The sequence below is a fragment of the Moschus berezovskii genome, chromosome 9, assembly GCF_049115385.1.
Source record: "Moschus berezovskii isolate FMDL1 chromosome 9, NW_MosBer_1.0, whole genome shotgun sequence".
NCBI lineage: Eukaryota > Metazoa > Chordata > Mammalia > Artiodactyla > Moschidae > Moschus > Moschus berezovskii.
In genome coordinates, this window is record NC_142468.1 from 14,802,143 (window position 1) to 14,819,284 (window position 17,142).

Consider the following 17,142-nt stretch of genomic DNA (forward strand, 5'->3'; position numbering starts at 1 on the left):
TTTGTCAGTTGGAGGCTGCTTATGCTGCCCGTGGAGGAGCCTGCCTCCACTCCCAGGACCACTCACAACGGGATGTATCCTAAGTATCTAACCCTGGCGTTGGCAGAGAACGCCGCCCCTGAAGATGAGGGACTTAGAAGTGGTACTGCTCTCAGCCCTGGGTGTTCAGCCGGTCACAGGATGCTCTCTCCTGCTTCTCACACCTGTTCTCTCCTGGGTCTTGTCTGACTTTCTCAGGCAGGCTTTGGGGCTTATTTCTCTTCCTGGCCCTTAGGTCCCCAGGGCCAGGCCAACCACAGGGGGCGGGCAGGGGGCTGGCTGACTCTCTCTCCTGGTCCAGACGCAGGGGGATTCCAGCCAGGAAGAGGGTTCACCTTCTGGAACCCGGCTCAGCTTTAAGTGATACAATGCGGATGCCTGGGCTTTAGTTTAATGATCAGATTCCAGGGTGGGCCGTCTCGGAAGTCAGTTAACGGTCGAGGAGATGGGAAGACGTGCTCAGACTTCCTCATGGCTCTGGTAAACTGGCCAGACATTTCAGTCTACATTCAATTCATCCTCCTGATGCCTGGGACCCAGACACCAGGTAATTTCCTGCCTTACCCGCTCCCGCATCCTCCCACCCCACCCTGCCCGTGGGTGACAAACGAAGGGGCTGAGGCAGAGGGCGGTCCGGTGGGAAGGCAGAGTCAGTGCGAGGGTTCAGGTCTTCCACTTCTCTGCAGTCGGGGCTCGCTCATTTCCAGGCCAGTTCAGCCCAGGCACTGTCTCCCCCTGCACCCCTCCCCGCCCCCCGCCCCAGCACCAATGGGGCGCAGTTTGAGAGCTAGGCCCTCAGCTCGGGGGGTGTATCCGGCTGCCGACAGGGGTGAGACACGTGGAAAGCCTCTAAGGCCAGCAGTGACTTGTTGATGCGGCTGATGGTAGGGTAGGGAGTGAGGTCCACCTTGAACCTGGGGCAGAGAAACATACATCTAAGCCGAGGTCTGCAGGGGCACAGCCTGTGGGTGGTGGGTGGGTGGAGGGGAAGCACAGAGGTAGGGCTGGATGAAGCCCCTGGGGGTGGCCGGCGCAGGCCTAGGAAGGTGGCCCTGCTGGGCGGGGGCTCCATTCACAGGGAGCTCTCTGTGGAGCAGCAGGCGTCCTGCAGTATCATGACTCCTGCTGCCATAGGAACGGGCTGCCATGGCAGTCTACACGACTTATATGTGTAGGGCTGGTGCTGGGCACTCATAGACAGGTTATCTCCTGGCCATTTCATGAGCTTCTTGAGGGGAGGGAATGTGTCTACACATTCTTGTTGCTGCTGCTGCTAATAAGTCACTTCAGCCATGTCTGACTCTGTGCGACCCCATGGACAGCAGCCCACCAGGTTCCTCTGTCCCTGGGATTCTCCAGGCAAGAATACTGAAGTGGGTTGCCATTTCCTTCTCCGACGCATGCATGCATGCTAAGTCACTTCAGTCGTGTCCGACTCTGTGCGACCCCATAGACGGCAGCCCACCAGGCTCCTCTGTCCCTGGGATTCTCCAGGCAAGAACACTGGAGTGGGGTGCCATTTCCTTCTCCAACGCATTCTTGTTAAGTGTTTCCATAACTGTAATAGTCCCTGGCGTAACAAATGGCAACCCACTCCAGTATTCTTGCCAGGAGAACCCATTGGACAGAGGAACCTGGTGGGCTACAGTCCATGGGGTCGCACAGAGTCAGGCACAGCTGAGCAACTGAGCACATGCGTGTGCATGTGTGCGCTCACACACACACACACACACACACACACACACACACACACACAGAGGTGCTCAGCACGATGCCTTCCACAGAGAGGTCCTATCTGGGCCTTCCTGAAGGGGAGGGTCTCCTTTAGGGGTGTCCACCAGGTGACGCACCCCCACTTTGGAGCAGGGACTACGAGGTACCCCCCAGGCTGTGGTGGGCCTGGTGACGGTGTTACACCGGCTTCTTCTGGCCGTCTCCTACGGGCCAGAGTGGCTGCTGTGGCCTGGCACGGGTCAGGGTCGGGGGGGTACCTTGGCCAGTCAGGGAGAGTCTGCGTGAGATGTAGCCTCAGTAGATGCAGTCAGGGCCTGACAGTAGGAGGAAGCTGGGTGTTTTGAGGGGAGCAGCCAGGAGGAGAAAGGGTGCCGTGGTGCGCTCTTGCTGCTGCTGCTGCTGCTAAGTCACTTCAGTCGTGTCCGACTCTGTGCGACCCCACAGACAGCAGCCCACCAGGCTCCCCTGTCCCTGGGATTCTCTAGGCAAGAACACTGGAGTGGGTTGCCACTTACCTGTCAGCATTTGCCACCTGAGGCGCTAAGCACAGGTCAGCCATGGACACCTGCAAAGAAGGTCACGGGGGCTTTCATCAGGGGGCGCACCCCAGACTCATGCTGGTGCCAGTACTGGGGTGCTGGTCCCTGACGCTGCCATCTGCCTCTGGCTCTTCTACCCACCCCAAGGCCGCCTTCCCCCCTGCCTGTCTCCCATGGGCCCAGGCAGGGTCTGTCCCTTGGGTAGAAGCACTTCTCCCGGGCTACACTCCAGCTGCCCTGACAACCAGCTCTGTGGGTAGCCAGAGAAGGCCCGCCTGCCTCAGTGGACAGTACTGTCCTCGTTAAAATCCACCGCCACCACCAGCAGGTAGGGAGGGCTCCCAGCAGGGACGGGATGCCTCTGGGTGCGGGTAGGGGGGCGCTCAGGAACCAGAATTACCCCAGGGCCAGGGCCTCAGCCTTCACGAGCTGGACCACCTCTGCATTTCAAAGACGAGGGCTTCAACTTGAATACCTCGAGGAACAAGAAACTCACTTCCTCTTGAGGCAGCCGACCAAGGGGACCCGAGGAGCGCCCCACGAGCCAACTTCTGCTTAATACAGAGGACGCCCTCCCCACACCCACCGCAGCTGCCTCCTTGAGAAGTTCTGGAGGCCGAGCCTGTCCCGGGCTGGAGGGAGGCGGCTGAACCTAAGTGGGAGCCAGTGGCAGCCTGAGGCGGCCTGAGAGAGGAGCTTACCTCGTCCCCCACACAGTACCTCCCCGCCGTGCTCTGCAGGATCTGCTCCAGAGCTGTGGAGAGGCAATACGGCGACTCTCACTCTGGGCACAGAAAGGGGAGACTTGCCTTTCTGGGCTTTGGCATCCATAGCTGTGACATGGGCAGCTGTCTTGAGTGGCAAGGCTGGAGTGTGTGCTGGAGGGAACGTGGCCATCGGCCTGGAAATGGATGACGGGGTGCGGGGGTGCCTGCCCTCACCAAGTACAGCTACTGTTCCCTCCCCTGAGAGTACAAGACCTGCCTCTGGCCAAGGCAGCGGTTCTCACGCTGAGGGGTGGGTGCTTTGCTTCCTGCCTGAAGTGGGCAGTGGAGCAGAAACTGGGCCACGCACATTCCAAAGGCCTCGGGAGTGAGGGTCCCAGAAGCACCAGCGGTTTGGGTCAGGTTTGGTTGCTGCCCAACCCACTGCCCCCTCGGCCCTGCCCATCCATGCCACCACTGTCAAGGCCAAGGAGCCTGGGAGGTTGCTGTAGATGCCCGGGGCCCCGGGTGTGAGGGCCGTTTCTCTAAGAGGTCACCAGGCAGCAGCTCACAGGAGCAGGGACTCACCATTAAAGCCAGAAGTGATGGCCTGCTGGGCCCAGGTCAGCTGGTTCTCCTGTCCCACCTGCTTCAGGACAGACAGGTTCTGTGTGGCCCAAGGAAAAATCAGGGGTGAGCTCTGGGAGCCAGGCTGAGCCCACCCACTCTGCCAAGGCCCCTCAGGCAAGCCCAGTTCTCATGTGGCCCTTGACTATACACCTGTCCTACCCTGGACCCCGTGAACTCCTTCCCCCCATCTGCACTCCAGGGTAGAAAGGAGGTGACGATCCTGGGGGCCACCTTCTCAGGCTGCCCTAGAGGCCCCTGCAGTCCGGAAGCCTGTGACTCTGGCAGACATGGAAGGTGGGGGGTGCAACCCAAGGCCTCTCTCCCTTGCATCCAGTGCTTCTCCGTGACATGGTCCCTTGTGAGGAGGGGGAGTTGATACAGGGTAGGGGGCAGGATGGGGGAGGCACAGAGGACTAGCTTTCAGATCTGGATGTCTGTCTACTCTAACCTCCTGTGTTAAAAAAAAAAAAGCAACAAGGGGGCACAGGTGCACAGTCAGGGGCCTGTCACACTTAGAGGGACTCTGCAAAGTCACTCCACCTTCCTGGGCTATTTTCTTTTTTTTGGATCCTTGAGACTATACAGTCCATGGAATTCTCCAGGCCAGAATACTGGAGTGTGTAGCCTTTCTCTTCTCCAGGGGATCTTCCCAACCCAGGGATCGAACCCAGGTCTCCTGCACTGCAGGCAGATGCTTTACCAGCTGAGCCACAAGGGAAGCCCTGGGCTATTTTCTTATTTGCAAAGTCACTCCACCTTTCTGGGCTATTTTCTTTTTTGCAAAGTCAGGAGTTAGCACAGATGAATTTTTTAAAAAACAGATGAACTCTTTTTTAACACTTTTCTGCTCTACCAGTGAAAATTAAAAAAAAAAAAAATTCTGAGGCGAATCCCAGTCTATGACACAGAACAGGTGAAAGGGAGGCTGCTCTGGGTCGAGGCAGGACTTGGGTGGCTCACCTCTCCCTGCCTCCTGGCCCGTTCCCACCTCGGAGGGAGGTGGTGCCTCTGGAGGTGTCCTTGGAAACCTGGGGCATCTTGGAGTACAGCTGGGTTCCAGGGGGATGGGTGTTTTCTGGCTCCCCTCCTCCCTCTGCCCCACAATCCGGGGCCAAGTCCCTGAGGGTCCCTCTGTCCTCTGTCCCCAGCCCCCGCGCACTGACGAGCTGGGTGCCGCAGGGTGGGCTTGCAGGAGCGAGGGGAGAGAGGGAGCGCACACACACAGAGGAGCTGCACCTGCAGGGGCTGGATGCCGCTGGCGATGAGGTCAGACACCATGCGCACCTGGGCCCTCTTCTTCGGGTCCCGAGGCAGGAGTCGCGGTGTGGGCCGGGTCTCCTCCAGATACTCGATGATGGCCAGCTGTGCAGAGGGGAGCAGTGAGCCAGGGACCAGCGGGCATGGCCGACTCCTCCTCCTCCACTTCCAGCACCGCACTGCGTTGCTCAGTCGTGTTGACTCTGCAATCCCATGGACTGAGGCTAGCCAGGTTCCTCTGTCCGCAGGATTCTCCAGGCAGGAATACTGGAGTCGGTTGCCATGCCCTTCTCCAGGGGATTGTCCCGACCCAGGGATCGAACCCAGGTTTCTTACGTCTCCTGTGTTAGGCGGGTTGTTTACTAGTGCCACCCGGGGAAGCCCAAATCACCACCCCACCTTTTTTGTCCTTCTTACCGTCCTCCCCTCAAGCCCCGTGAAGCCAAGAGGCTCCCCAGGAGGATGAGCTCATTTTGGACTCTTGACCTGCTGAGCATGGGCTCCCCCTTATGCTTAAGTCTCCCCTCACTTCCCAAAGCAAGCGGGCAACCTCCCTCCCTCCCACGTCCCTCCTCAGAGCTGGGCGCCTCGGGTAGACAGGCAGGGAAGCACTGTGAGATCCTCTTGTCCAGGCCCCACACTCGTGCAGGGTCTCCCGAAGCTTCCACTTACGGACTGGCCGATGGTGATTCCATCAATCTTCAGGGCTGGCACCTGCTTCATGGGATTCAGGGCCTGGAATCCTTCAGAGAACTGTGGAGACGAGGCTCTGGTGGACTGGGCAGCCTGGCCTGAGCTGGCTGAAGCAGAGAGAAGCAAGCAGGAAGCACCCAGCCTACTGCCCATCTGCACCCCGCTCCCCCGGGGAAGGCCCTGGCTCCGAGCCCCAGGGTGACACCTGGGGGAATCCGTGCAGAATCACGAAGCCCAGTGGCGGACTAGACACAGGCTTTGTCTCAATGGCCTGGCTACGTGCTTGTCCCTGTACCTCGTACGTGGCCACCAAGGCACCTCCACAGGGCTCACCACCCACCCTCCTGGAGTCATGCTATGGTATGGCTCCTGGAACCTGGGCCTCCCCATGGCCCCGGCAGCTGCTGCACAGCCTGCCGCCCTGTCCCACGAGGGAGAGCCAGCAGCCTCCTCTAGCCATGGGGACTACAGGGTGCAGAACTACAGGGTTCATCTCTCATGGGCAGAAGTTTGCATCCACTGCTGGGCCCCTCTCCAAGGCCTCTGCCTCCTATGTCGTGGCCTGGGGGTGGCCTCCTTACCTGCTGGCCCCCATCCTTTGTGAGGTTGACAGCTACTGTCTCATAGTCGATGTTTTTCAAGGCCAGAGCTAGGAGAGACAGCAGACGGCAGTCGGGTGACCACCTCCGACCACATTCCCCAGGGTGACCAGAGATGGAATCTTCTTTCTCTGCACCATTGGAGGAGTCCTGGACCCTGCTTTTCATCTCCCTTGACCAGCACCTGCTCTCCTACCCCAGGGCCCTGACACTCTGCCTCTCTTCCTCCTGGGCTCACTGTATCCCCAGGGGAGCCCTTGTGCCCCCATGCCATGGGCTCCTGGAGGACAGCAAGAAGTGTCCCCGTCATCTCTGCCCCCTGCAGGGCCTCACCCAGCAGTGAGCGGGGCTGATGTGTTGGAGACATGCACTCATTCCCCCAGCCAAGGCCGAGGGAAGCCGCTCAGTGACCAGGCAGGGCCCACGTGGACCAATGACACTCTGGTTCTGTTTAGAGAGGAAGCCCTTTCTAGCCCATTCTCTCCGTTCTCCGGGCTGTTGACCACAGATTCAAAGTAGGGCGCCCTCTCCGGTAGTCTCAGCGGCATAGCTGGGACTCCCAGTGGCTGGATTTCCTCTCCTCCTCCTTTGATGTTTCCTCACCCCCCAGCAGCCCTCCCGGCAAAGTGAGGGCAAAACAGTCAACCGCAGTGGAGGAGACTGTGTAAGTGTGCACACCTGTGCGTTAAACTGTGGCGATGGCCGGCATCAGGCGAAGGGAGGAGGGGAGGAGGGAGCCTGAGGACACCGGGCTCCATCAGCCGTGGCCAGCTCCACTCTGGAGGGTGAGCATGGTTGGGGCCAGGCCAGAGGCCAAGGCACACCGGCCCGCAGAGACAGCGCCCACCCTCCCGGTCTGGCCCAGACAGGGCAGAGGCTCTGGGCCGGGGGAGGGCATCTTCTTCGAGGAATGTGTCCTCAGGCAGCCCAGTGCTCTTGCCCACTGAATCTAGCAAATACCAGGGGCCTGTGGGAAGAGGGGGTCATGGAGGATGGCTTCGCAGTCAGGACCGGGCTCCTGGCAGCAGGCTGCCGGGTTCAAACGTCATCACGTTCACCCGCTGGCCGCGTGGCCTTGGGCAGATAACTTCATGAGCCTCTCTGCCCGTTTCCCAGCTGACGGGCAGTGCAGGGTAGGAAAGAACATGGACTCTGGACCCAGACTCGCTGGGTCAAATTCCAGCTCTGCCCCTTACTAGCTACGTGACTTTGGGCAAGTCCCCTTGGGCAACCTCCCTGTGCCTGTTTTCCCACCGGTACAATGGTGACACCAATAATACCTCCCTCCTGGGGTTGTTCAGATTTAAATGGAGTCATGGACACAAAAGCACTCAGCACCATTCTCTCTCGGCAAAAGCCTGTAACTCTGAGCTTGGCCAAGGGCTGAGTGAAGCTGAGGGAGAGAAGGTTCAGAAGAGGACTGAACCAGAAGGGCCACGGTTTCTTCTTCCCTGAGGCCTCTGGGGTTGACACTGGCCAGTTCTGTTTAATTTGCCAGATCAAATAAGATAAGAAATGAGGAATGCCATCTGTTCCCTGCCAGTTACCAAGGACCTCTGCGTTCTCTGAGGTTGCCTGAAGCATGGTTGCCACGGGGCTTTGGAGAGCAGTGTGGGAGAGGTAGCGGGTTCAAGAGGAAAAACAGCCCCTTCCTTCCACTTGTTGGCTTTCCGAGGCAGATATGCCTTCAAGGCTGAGGGCTCCAGGAGATCTGCTGGGGGTGGTACCCTGAAAAGCTACCCAGCTTTTCACCCAGGCTTCCCTCCACCCCACCCCACCCCAGCTCTCAGCGGAGGCACAGCTCTTACCTATTCGAACTCTCCAAGAGCAGGAGCTTCGGAAGTAGGAATACAGGATGGGCTGAGAAGAGAGGACGAGGAGGCATGTTAACCCACGCTTGGTGGGCTCTCAGCCCCAGAAATCCACTGGAGGGGGGGCAACTCCCAGCCAGGAGGCTCCCAGCAAGCAAGGCCTCCTTCCTTAGGCCTGCATCGGGAAAATTCAGGCCAGACTCAGAGCTCTCTGGGATACAGGCCTTGGGGGTCATGTGGTGACTCCAACTGTGCTGTCCCTGAGGTCCCAGGGACTCCCCACAGGGGAAGCCAATGTGCAAATGCTTTCCTTACCTTGCTCGACTCAGCCATGCTGCTGTGGTGACCCCTGGCCTCTCAGGGAACATCCACTCTCAGAGAGCTGCAGGGTAGGGGGAGGAACCCTAAAGGGGTGGATCCTACTACCAGCCAATGGGAAGCTGGGCTAAACAGGCATCAGGGGAACTTTGCGTCGGGTCAGAAAGGGCCTCTTGAACTTGTGGGAAGCTTTTTATGCTTCTGGTGGAGCCGGGTCTGGTGTCCTGCGCAGACAGGAAGGCCTAGTTTTGAAGCAGTAGTTCATGTGGTGCAGTGGGCTGGGAGCTGGCATACCTGGGGTCTGGTCCCAGTGCAGGAACTAGCTCTGCGTGACTGGGCACAGAGACCTGCCTTCTCTAGTCTTCAGCTCCCTCATCTGTAAGACAAAGGACTGCCCTAAAATGATAGCTTAATACCTTCCAACAGTGGCAGAGAGATTGGGAAATCTAATTTTCTGAGCTTTGGTGCCCCTCTCTTTCAACATTCCACCTACCAGTCCTCCATGCTCTCAAGTGATCTCATTAAAACAGCCAGGGAATATGCCCACTGACTCCAAAACTGAGCTGGCAGCCCACAGTGTTTTTGGTCTACGCTGTATTTAAAAACCTTTCAATTAGTTGCTAACATTAAAAACCACATTGTTTTATATATAAATCCTGTTGCCTGTTTTTCCTAAAAAAAAGAGATCTGGCAATACTGGCCTGTTTTCTGAGTAGCAACACTGACCAGAGACAATTAATAACCCCCGTTAGAGAAGGCATGCCCTCTCAGATCTGCCATGGCCCCTTTTCATTTTTGTTGCTTAGAAGCCCCTGAAGGCAATAGCATGTGAGACATCACCTCTAAACTTTCGGGGACTCAGAGTTAGTTTCTCTGGTGCTTCCAGGTACCCAGCATTTCAAAGCAGAACCCAGGACAGAATTACCAGTAGTTACACGACTGAAGTGACTTAGCAGCAGCAGCAGCAGCAGCAGCACTCATGAATCTTCCAGCAGACACATTGTAGCCTTATGGATGAGGGAGAACTCAACAGAATTTCTCAGATTACCCTTGTGTACCATCTCTCTATAGACACCTCACCCAAGTTTCCTCCTGCTTCTGCATGTGCCAAGCTGCTTGCTACCTGACCCTGCTTTCATCATCCTCGAACTACCCTGCTTTCATCATCCTCGAACTACCAACTCTACTTTCCATGCGGGTAAGGACACAAGTGGGAACCCAGTCCTCCTAAATTAGTTCCTGAGCCTGAGAGTTCCAGTCTATCCTGAAGGCAACTTTCATGGGGAAAGTGAAGATAGTTCTGGCACAAAGGGCAAGTGATAGGCAGCAGGCATCCTTGGAGGAAGAGTTTGGTGGCCACAATTAGATGTACCCTGCTCCAGGGTGCCTCCCTTTCCTTACTTGGTTAGGCTGAAGGGGCCCCTGGGGCCAAGAGGCAGCAACTGCTGAAACAGAATGGAATCTCTAGAGAGCCGCAAACAGTAGCTTAGAATGTCTGAAGAAACCCCTTACCTAGTTACTAAATGTTATACCTTTGACCTAAGGGTGACCACAGAACCACTGTAAATGCCATTAAGTCCTCACATTTCCTACTTATGGGCCACCAGCAGATATAAGGGTGGTTTCTGATCTCTCTCTTACCAATGATACCTGCATAAACCATTCCATGTTCCTTTTTGCATTTGCAGAACTAAATTTTAAAAGTTAAGAGTGAAGTCGCTCAGTCATGTCTGACTCTTTGCGACCCCATGGACTGTAGCCCACCAGGCTCCTCAGACCATGGATTTTCCAGGCAAGAATACTGGAGTGGATTACCATTTCCTTCTCCAGGGGATCTTCCTGACCCAGGGATCGAAGCCAGGGCTCCTGCATTGCAGGCAGACGCTTTACCATCTGAGCCACCAGGGAAGGTGGTATAAAGCTATGCTATATTCCACCTGATGTTCCTGCCACCTTCCTTTGAGCTACAATCGCTGTTCTCACTCTTTAATAAAAGAGACTGATACAGCGGTTTGGGGACAGGCCTGGGAAATGCAAATTAAAACCGGTAAGGTCCCCAAATGATTGTTATGACCATAAGTGCCACCACCTCCCCTTGGCACTCTCTCAAAATGCAAACAACCCTGGAAGGCCATTTGCTAACGGTTAGACCCGATTTTGAAGCTGAAACTCCAATACTTTGGCCACCTGATGCGAAGAACTGACTCCTTGGAAAAGACCCTGATGCTGGGAAAGAATGAAGGCAGGGGGAGAAGGGGACGACAGAGGATGAGATGGCTGGATGGCATCACCGACTCTATGGACATGAGTTTGAGTGAACTCCGGGAGTTGGTGATGGACAGGGAGGCCTGGCGTGCTGCGATTCATGGGGTCGCAAAAGGTCGGACACGACTGAGCGACTGGACTGAACTGAGACCTGTCGGGCTGACCGCGGGGAAAAAGTACGCAGGGCAGTTTGCGTAACAGGGAGACGAGAGACGACGCTAGGAAGCCCCAGCGGGTCGAGCTGGGGGGAGGCGAGACTAGCACGGAGGGTACGACTAAGACAACCTACGTAACTTGAGGTCCCGCGCCTCGGGGCCAATCCCCCCCGCCCACCCCGACCACCCCGACCACCCCGACCACCCCGACCACCCCGACCACCCCGACCACCCCGACCACCCCGACCACAGTGCAACGCGCAGGCGCAGAGCCGAGTCCGAGCGGCGCACGGCCTGCTGGGAGTCTTTGTGGGAGCTGTGGGCGGGGCCGAGCGTCACCTTTGACCCCGGCCCCAGGGTCGCCTCAGTGTTTCTAGGCAGCGGCCCCTCGCTCCGGGTACGCGGCACAGACCTTCCCCACTTGCATCTCGCGTTGCGGGCGGCCCCTCCTTCCGGGTCAGGAAACTTCGCGCCTGTGACTCTCCGACTCGGCGACGATTCGGGCCCAGTGGGACCCCAAAACGTCAGAACTTCGGTTTTGGTCTGGGTAGAAGCGAGGGGCCGGACCCAACACGTCAGGACTTCGGTTTGGGTCAGGGTAGAAGCGAGGGGCCGGACCCAACCCGTCAGGACTTGGGTTTTGATCTGGGTAGAAGCGAGGGGCCGGACCCAACCCGTCAGGACTTGGGTTTCCGTCCCGGTAAAAGCGAGGGGCCGGCCGAGCATGCGCCCCAAGGGCTCCGGTAGCTCGGCCCGCCCCGCCGCCGCGCCCCCAGCCCTGGCGCCGCTGGGAGCCGCAGCTCCCTGAGCCCGCCTTCTGCCCGCGCCGGCGCCGCCCGCGCGTCATGCTGTGCGCCACTAGTCGCCTCCTAGCGGCCCGGGCGGCGAGCGCCCTCCCCGCCCACCCCAGAGGCCGGGGCCCGGCGCCGCGCAGCCGGCGCAGGGAACTACATTTCCCAGGGCACCCCGAGCTGCCCCCTGGTGACTTCTTGGCGGGGCGCTTCGCGAGACCCAGCGTGCTTGCGGGCCGGAGGGCCATCCTGAGGAGGGGAAGAATGCCGCCGGCCGCGGGCGGAGGCCTGGCGGGATCCGAACTGCGCCCCCGGAGGAGCAGATGCGGGTCCCGGGCGGCTCGGGCCGCGGGCCGGGACGGGGCCACGGAGGCGGCTACAGCGCGGAGCCCCAAACGGCCAGCTCCTCCGAGCTCGCGGCGCTTCGAGGCGGCCGGCCGGTGGGCCCTGCTGGCCCTGGTGACGCTGACGTCCTTCGCCACCCGCTTCCACCGTCTGGACCAGCCGCCGCACATCTGGTGAGTGCTGGGAGGGCCTGGGCGGGCTCCGTGGCCACGCGGAAGGAGGGGCGCGCCTTCTCATTGGCCCGGGGTCGCGGAGGGGCGGGATTCACAGTGGGAGGGGCGGGGCCCGCCGCAGGGGAGGATACAGGTTGCTGTTGGTGGCCTCTGGCCAGGTGCATCCCTCGGGAGAAGGAATAAATAGATTTTAGCTCTGGTGGGTGGCAGTGGGATTCCTCAATATGTGAGGAAGCAATCTTCCTGTCTTGCAGATTATGCTGCAGTGTCTTACGTGGCTTTTAAAGATTCTCTGAACTTTCCCGGGAGAATTGAAAATCCTCAGTGTAGAATTTCCTCAGCCAGAGTTCCTAATCTGCAGAGCGTCCGCAGGGTGTCTGCAGTGTGTCTCAGAGGGCAGCGGGTGGTGGTGGGAATGTTCCTAACTGGTTCCTAACAGGCTCTCAGGAACCTGAGCAACTTTGTGTGTCCATGGGTGATAACAAGGGTCCCACCTGGCAGGTCTGGGGTCATCCTGTGAGGAGAGACATATTTTCTTAAAGATTTCATTGGACTGAGTTGCAGGAGTCAAATTCATTTAAAAAGCTTCAAGAGCCTCCTGCTGGAAGGAGGAAGAGCTTTATACGATCTGAAAATGGTTCATGTGTTTGGCCAAAAAGTGTTCCTATGTTTTCTCCGCATCACTGAGGAGAAAGTTAGTGTAGAGGTTGGTAGAAATGGAACTCCTTGACAGATACTCCTAACAGATTATCAGGTCACCCCACTTGGAAGCTAAGGAATTAGCTTGTTATTATTTCATGAGTGCTGACTGAAGATATGAGACTCCTGGGTTGGAGTCAAAAGACACTACTCATGGCAGAGGAAGCAGGATGAATATGGGCAAGTTGGAATCAATTTCTCATAGCCCGGAAACCCCACATGGTGGTGCTATGGACTCAGATGGATGACTGCACACACAGTGGGTTGCCTTGCAGCTAAGGAACAACAAACCCAAGGGATTTACTGTTTTACAGCAAGCAATAAGCAAGCATACTTTTTGTCCTAGAGAGAGACGTTATCTCATTTCTCAAGGCTGCTGGATGCAAATACAACTTTGGGAAATGGTCCATGTGAAATGTAATCAAGGTCCTGCATTCTGGGCATACCCAGCGAGATATGTGGAAGTACAAGAGAGCCATGGCGGACTGTCTTTCCCAACAGGCTCACCGCTTGATTTTAAGCTGTCTTGGCTTCTAGTAAATCTTCATATGAATGTGCAGCTCCATTGGCTACTCTGCGTAGCCTGACTCACAGAGGCATGGACCAAGTCTGTTTAATATGTCTCATACAAGACTTGATTAAGGCTCTTCTCAGCAGGACTCAAAGCAGCAGGGTGAGGCCAACCTGTGATATTAACCTATGCCCTCCAGGGTCCTGGATTCGACCACCTAGGAAGAATTATATGTGTGAGGAGTGGGGAGGAAGGACCAGTAAGTCTTATTTCAGGTAGCTGGGATGTAATCTAAGGCTGGTCTGTTATCCATTATGGTCTGTACACAGATGTTTACACTGACCTCTGATTTTTGGTGTCATTGCCAATAATTAGGAGTTCCCTCTTTAATAAAGCAACTCCCATGCCCAATGGAAAGACATTCCAAGGCCCAGTTCTTCCCTACATTCTAACATATTACCTGAAGGGGTGTGTGTCACTGCAGTTCAGGATTTTCTGTTAAATTTTATTGGGATTGCCATCAGATTTGGTTTAGACCACCATTTCAGTGATTTGGTTAAAGCACATGGGCAGTGAGTGTCACTGAGTAGTTGCAGCGTCAGTCACTATATAAGGCATAACCTAAGATATAAGCATCTGAATGCAGAGTTCCAAAGAAGAGCAAGGAGAGATAAGAAAGACTTCCTCAGTGGTCAATGCAAAGAAATAGAGAAAAACAACAGAATAGGAAAAACAAGAGACCTCTTCAAGAAAATTAGAGATTCCAAGGGAACATTTCATGCAAAGATGGGCTCGATAAAGGACAGAAATGGTATGGACCTAACAGAAGCAGAAGATATTAAGAAGAGGTGGCAGGAATACACAGAAGAACTGTACAAAAAAGATCTTCACAACCAAGATAGTCACGATAATGTGATCACTGACCTAGAGCCAGACATCTTGGAATGTGAAGTCCAGTGGGCCTTAGAAAGCATCACTATGAACAAAGCTAGTGGAGGTGATGGAATTCCAGTTGAGCTATTTCAAGTCTTGAAAGATGATGCTGTGAAAGTGCTGCACTCAATATGCCAGCAGATTTGGAAAACTCAGCAGTGGCCACAGGACTGGAAGAGGTCAGTCTTCATTCCAATCCCAAAGAAAGGCAATGCCAAAGAATGCTCAAACTACCGCACAATTGCACTCATCTCATAGGCTAGTAAAGTCATGCTCAAAATTCTCCAAGCCAGGCTTCAGCAGTATGTAAACCGTGAACTCCCAGATGTTCAAGCAGGTTTTAGAAAAGGCAGAGGCACCAGAGATCAAATTGCCAACATCCGCTGGATCATGGAGAAAGCAAGAGAGTTTCAGAAAACCATCTATTTCTGCTTCATTGACTATGCCAAAGCCTTTGACTGTGTGGATCACAATAAACTGTGGAACATTCTGAAAGAGATGGGAATCCCAGACCACCTGACCTGCCTCTTGAGAAACCTGTATGCAGGTCAGGAAGCAACAGTTAGAACTGGACATGGAACAACAGACTGGTTCCAAATAGGAAAAGGTGTACGTCAAGGTTGTATATTGTCACCTTGCTTGTTTAACTTATATGCAGAGTACATCATGAGGAACGCTGGGCTGGAAGAAGCACAAGCTGGAATCAAGATTGCCGGGAGAAATATCAATAACCTCAGATATGCAGATGACACCACCCTTATGGCAGAAAGTGAAGAGGAACTCAAAAGCCTCTTGATGAAAGTGAAAGAGGAGAGTGAAAAGGTTGGCTTGAAGCTCAACATTCAGAAAACAAAGATCATGGCATCTGGTCCCATCACTTCATGGGAAATAGATGGAAAAACAGTGGAAACAGTGTCAGACTTTATTTTTTTGGGCTCCAAAATCACTGCAGATGCTGATTGCAGCCATGAAATTAAAAGACGCTTGCTCCTTGGAAGGAAAGTTATGACCAACCTTGATAGTATATTAAAAAGCAGAGACATTACTTTGCCAACCAAGGTCCATTTAGTCAAGGCAATGGTTTTTCCCGTGGTCATGTATGGATGTGAGAGTTGGACTGTGACGAAAGCTGATCACCGAAGAATCGATGCTTTTGAACTATGGTGTTGGAGAAGACTCTTGAGAGTCCCTTATATTGCAAGGAGATCCAGCCAGTCCATTCTAAGGGAGATCAATCCTGCATGTTCATTGGAGGGACTGATGCTAAAGCTGAAACTGCAATACTTTGGCCACCTCATGCGACGAGTTGACTCACTGGAAAAGACTGATGCTGGGAAAGGTTGGGGGCGGGAGGAGAAGGGGACGATGGAGAGTGAGATGGCTGGATGGCATCACCGACTCTGTGGACATGAGTTTGAGTGAACTCCGGGAGTTGGTGATGGACAGGGAGGCCTGGCGTGCTGTGATTCATGGGGTCACGGAGAGTCAGACACGACTGAGCGACTGAACTGAACTGAAGGACCCTAGGTTGTCAGGAGAAGCATATGAATTTGTATCAGTCATACTTCACAGGTGGCTCAGTGATAAGGAATCTGCCTGCCGATGCAGGAGACACAGGAGACTTGGGTTCAATCCCTGGGTTGGGAAGATCCCCTGGAGGAGGAAATTGCAACCCATTACAGTATTGTTGCCTGGGAAATCCCTTGGACAGAGGAGCCTGGTGGGCCACTGTCCATGGAGTTGCAAAGAGTCAGACATGACTGAGTGACTGAGCATTCACGCATACTGATAGAAGGTGGTATCATTCTGTGTTTTTCATACATGTGAAGGGAGGTCCATGTTGGGGTTTAGTGTTGATATCATCAGGTACATGAGGATAGTTCAAGACTGGCCATGTACACATGAGTTTTTCTGATTTCGTAGCAGGGTGACAGATTCAGCAACAGGTCCGATTGCTATGTACAGCTGCCAGTTGCCTTAGTTGTACCATAGTGTTTTGGCAGTATGGACTCTGGGCCTAAGAGGCAAACAGCATTAATTATTTCCCTTCTCTTTACATTTTCAGGGGCCTAAGATGTTCCTTCCCTAGGTGGCAAGGTTATTTCTTTCCTCCCACTGCCATATAATCCCTGTGTCCCACTTAGTTCCTGTAATTTCACCTTTACTCCAATTATTGCCTACTACTAAAGCGACTGAACTGAACTGAACTAATATCCAGACCTTTCTGCCATGAACACTGTCAGAAACTGGACAGAGACTTATGCCTCCCACCTTGGCCCACGTGAGCTACTGTAGAGGGACTTCACAAGCAGTGTACTCAACCAAATGATCTTTATTTTTACCTCACTGCAATGAGAAAATCCAAGTAACTGAACTAGAATTAAGTTAGAATCCTGTAAATCCTGCACCCCCACCCCCCACCCCCAGGCTGATCTGGAGTTGCTATTAAGGGAGACAAACCAAGCCCAGGAATAGTCAAGGAAGAATCTCAAATTTTACAATAGGTTTTTATAACGCTCCACCCTTTTTATCCTGATCATTATCCAGTTGGTAGCCAAGAGGAGATAAACACCTAGTTTTAGGTGGCCAAACTATGAAGTGTATGAACCAAGTGGAGGTGAGGGAAGTATAATCAGAAATTTTTTTGAGAAGGCTGTTTATAGTGCTTGACAATAGCAGATACCTGTGGATGGTCTGGAGTTGGAATGTCATTGGATAATTTGACTACTGGGCCATCGCAAAAAAAAAAAAAAAAACGTACACCATTGTCAGACTGTAGATGGTTAGGAATGCTAAAAACATGACACAGTTTAGTTCAAGGGCCACAGTGGTGTATCTACAGTAAGATGATTGGACTGGAAGAGCAGTATCAACACTGTAACCTGAAAAAGTGGCAGCAGCTGCAGGGCACCAGTGATAGCCTGGAGGGGGGAACAAAGTCCTGAT

General features: G+C 54.6%; 2 protein-coding genes across 5 annotated transcripts in view; one reads left to right on the forward strand and one right to left on the reverse strand.

Moving 5' to 3' along the window:
• Positions 1-414: 414 nt before the first annotated feature.
• On the reverse strand, positions 415-11,610 carry GSTZ1 (glutathione S-transferase zeta 1). Of its 3 annotated transcripts, none has more exons than XM_055436031.2 (10): positions 11,157-11,610; positions 8,322-8,548; positions 8,004-8,055; positions 6,178-6,245; positions 5,576-5,656; positions 4,883-5,008; positions 3,605-3,683; positions 3,014-3,066; positions 2,289-2,338; positions 415-953 (listed from the first exon to the last, which is right to left on the reverse strand). In XM_055436031.2, exons 2-10 carry the CDS (start codon positions 8,337-8,339, stop codon positions 827-829), a joined length of 654 nt encoding a protein of 217 aa, XP_055292006.1. In that variant the 5' UTR covers positions 8,340-8,548; positions 11,157-11,610; the 3' UTR covers positions 415-826. The 3 variants fall into 3 exon arrangements, with proteins under 3 accessions (XP_055292006.1, XP_055292004.1, XP_055292007.1); XM_055436029.2 differs by having other exon boundaries at positions 8,322-8,700; XM_055436032.2 differs by lacking the exon at positions 8,322-8,548 and having other exon boundaries at positions 11,157-11,605.
• Positions 11,543-17,142, forward strand: part of POMT2 (protein O-mannosyltransferase 2) — a 46,097-nt gene continuing 40,497 nt past the window's right edge. Inside the window, exon 1 of one of the 2 annotated variants that reach the window (XM_055436027.2) lies at positions 11,543-12,053. In XM_055436027.2, coding sequence (XP_055292002.1) covers positions 11,590-12,053 — 464 coding nt within the window. In that variant the 5' untranslated portion in view covers positions 11,543-11,589. The remainder of the gene's footprint in view (positions 12,054-17,142) is intronic. The other variant, XM_055436028.2, reaches the window with a different exon arrangement.

Coding starts and splice junctions, on each gene's coding strand:
- GSTZ1 (XM_055436031.2), bottom strand. Junction 6,246..8,003: donor CTCTTGGAGAGTTCGAATAG/GTAAGAGCTGTG, acceptor TGTCTCTCCTAG/CTCTGGCCTTGAAAAACATC. Junction 2,339..3,013: donor GGTACTGTGTGGGGGACGAG/GTAAGCTCCTCT, acceptor CCTTCTTTGCAG/GTGTCCATGGCTGACCTGTG.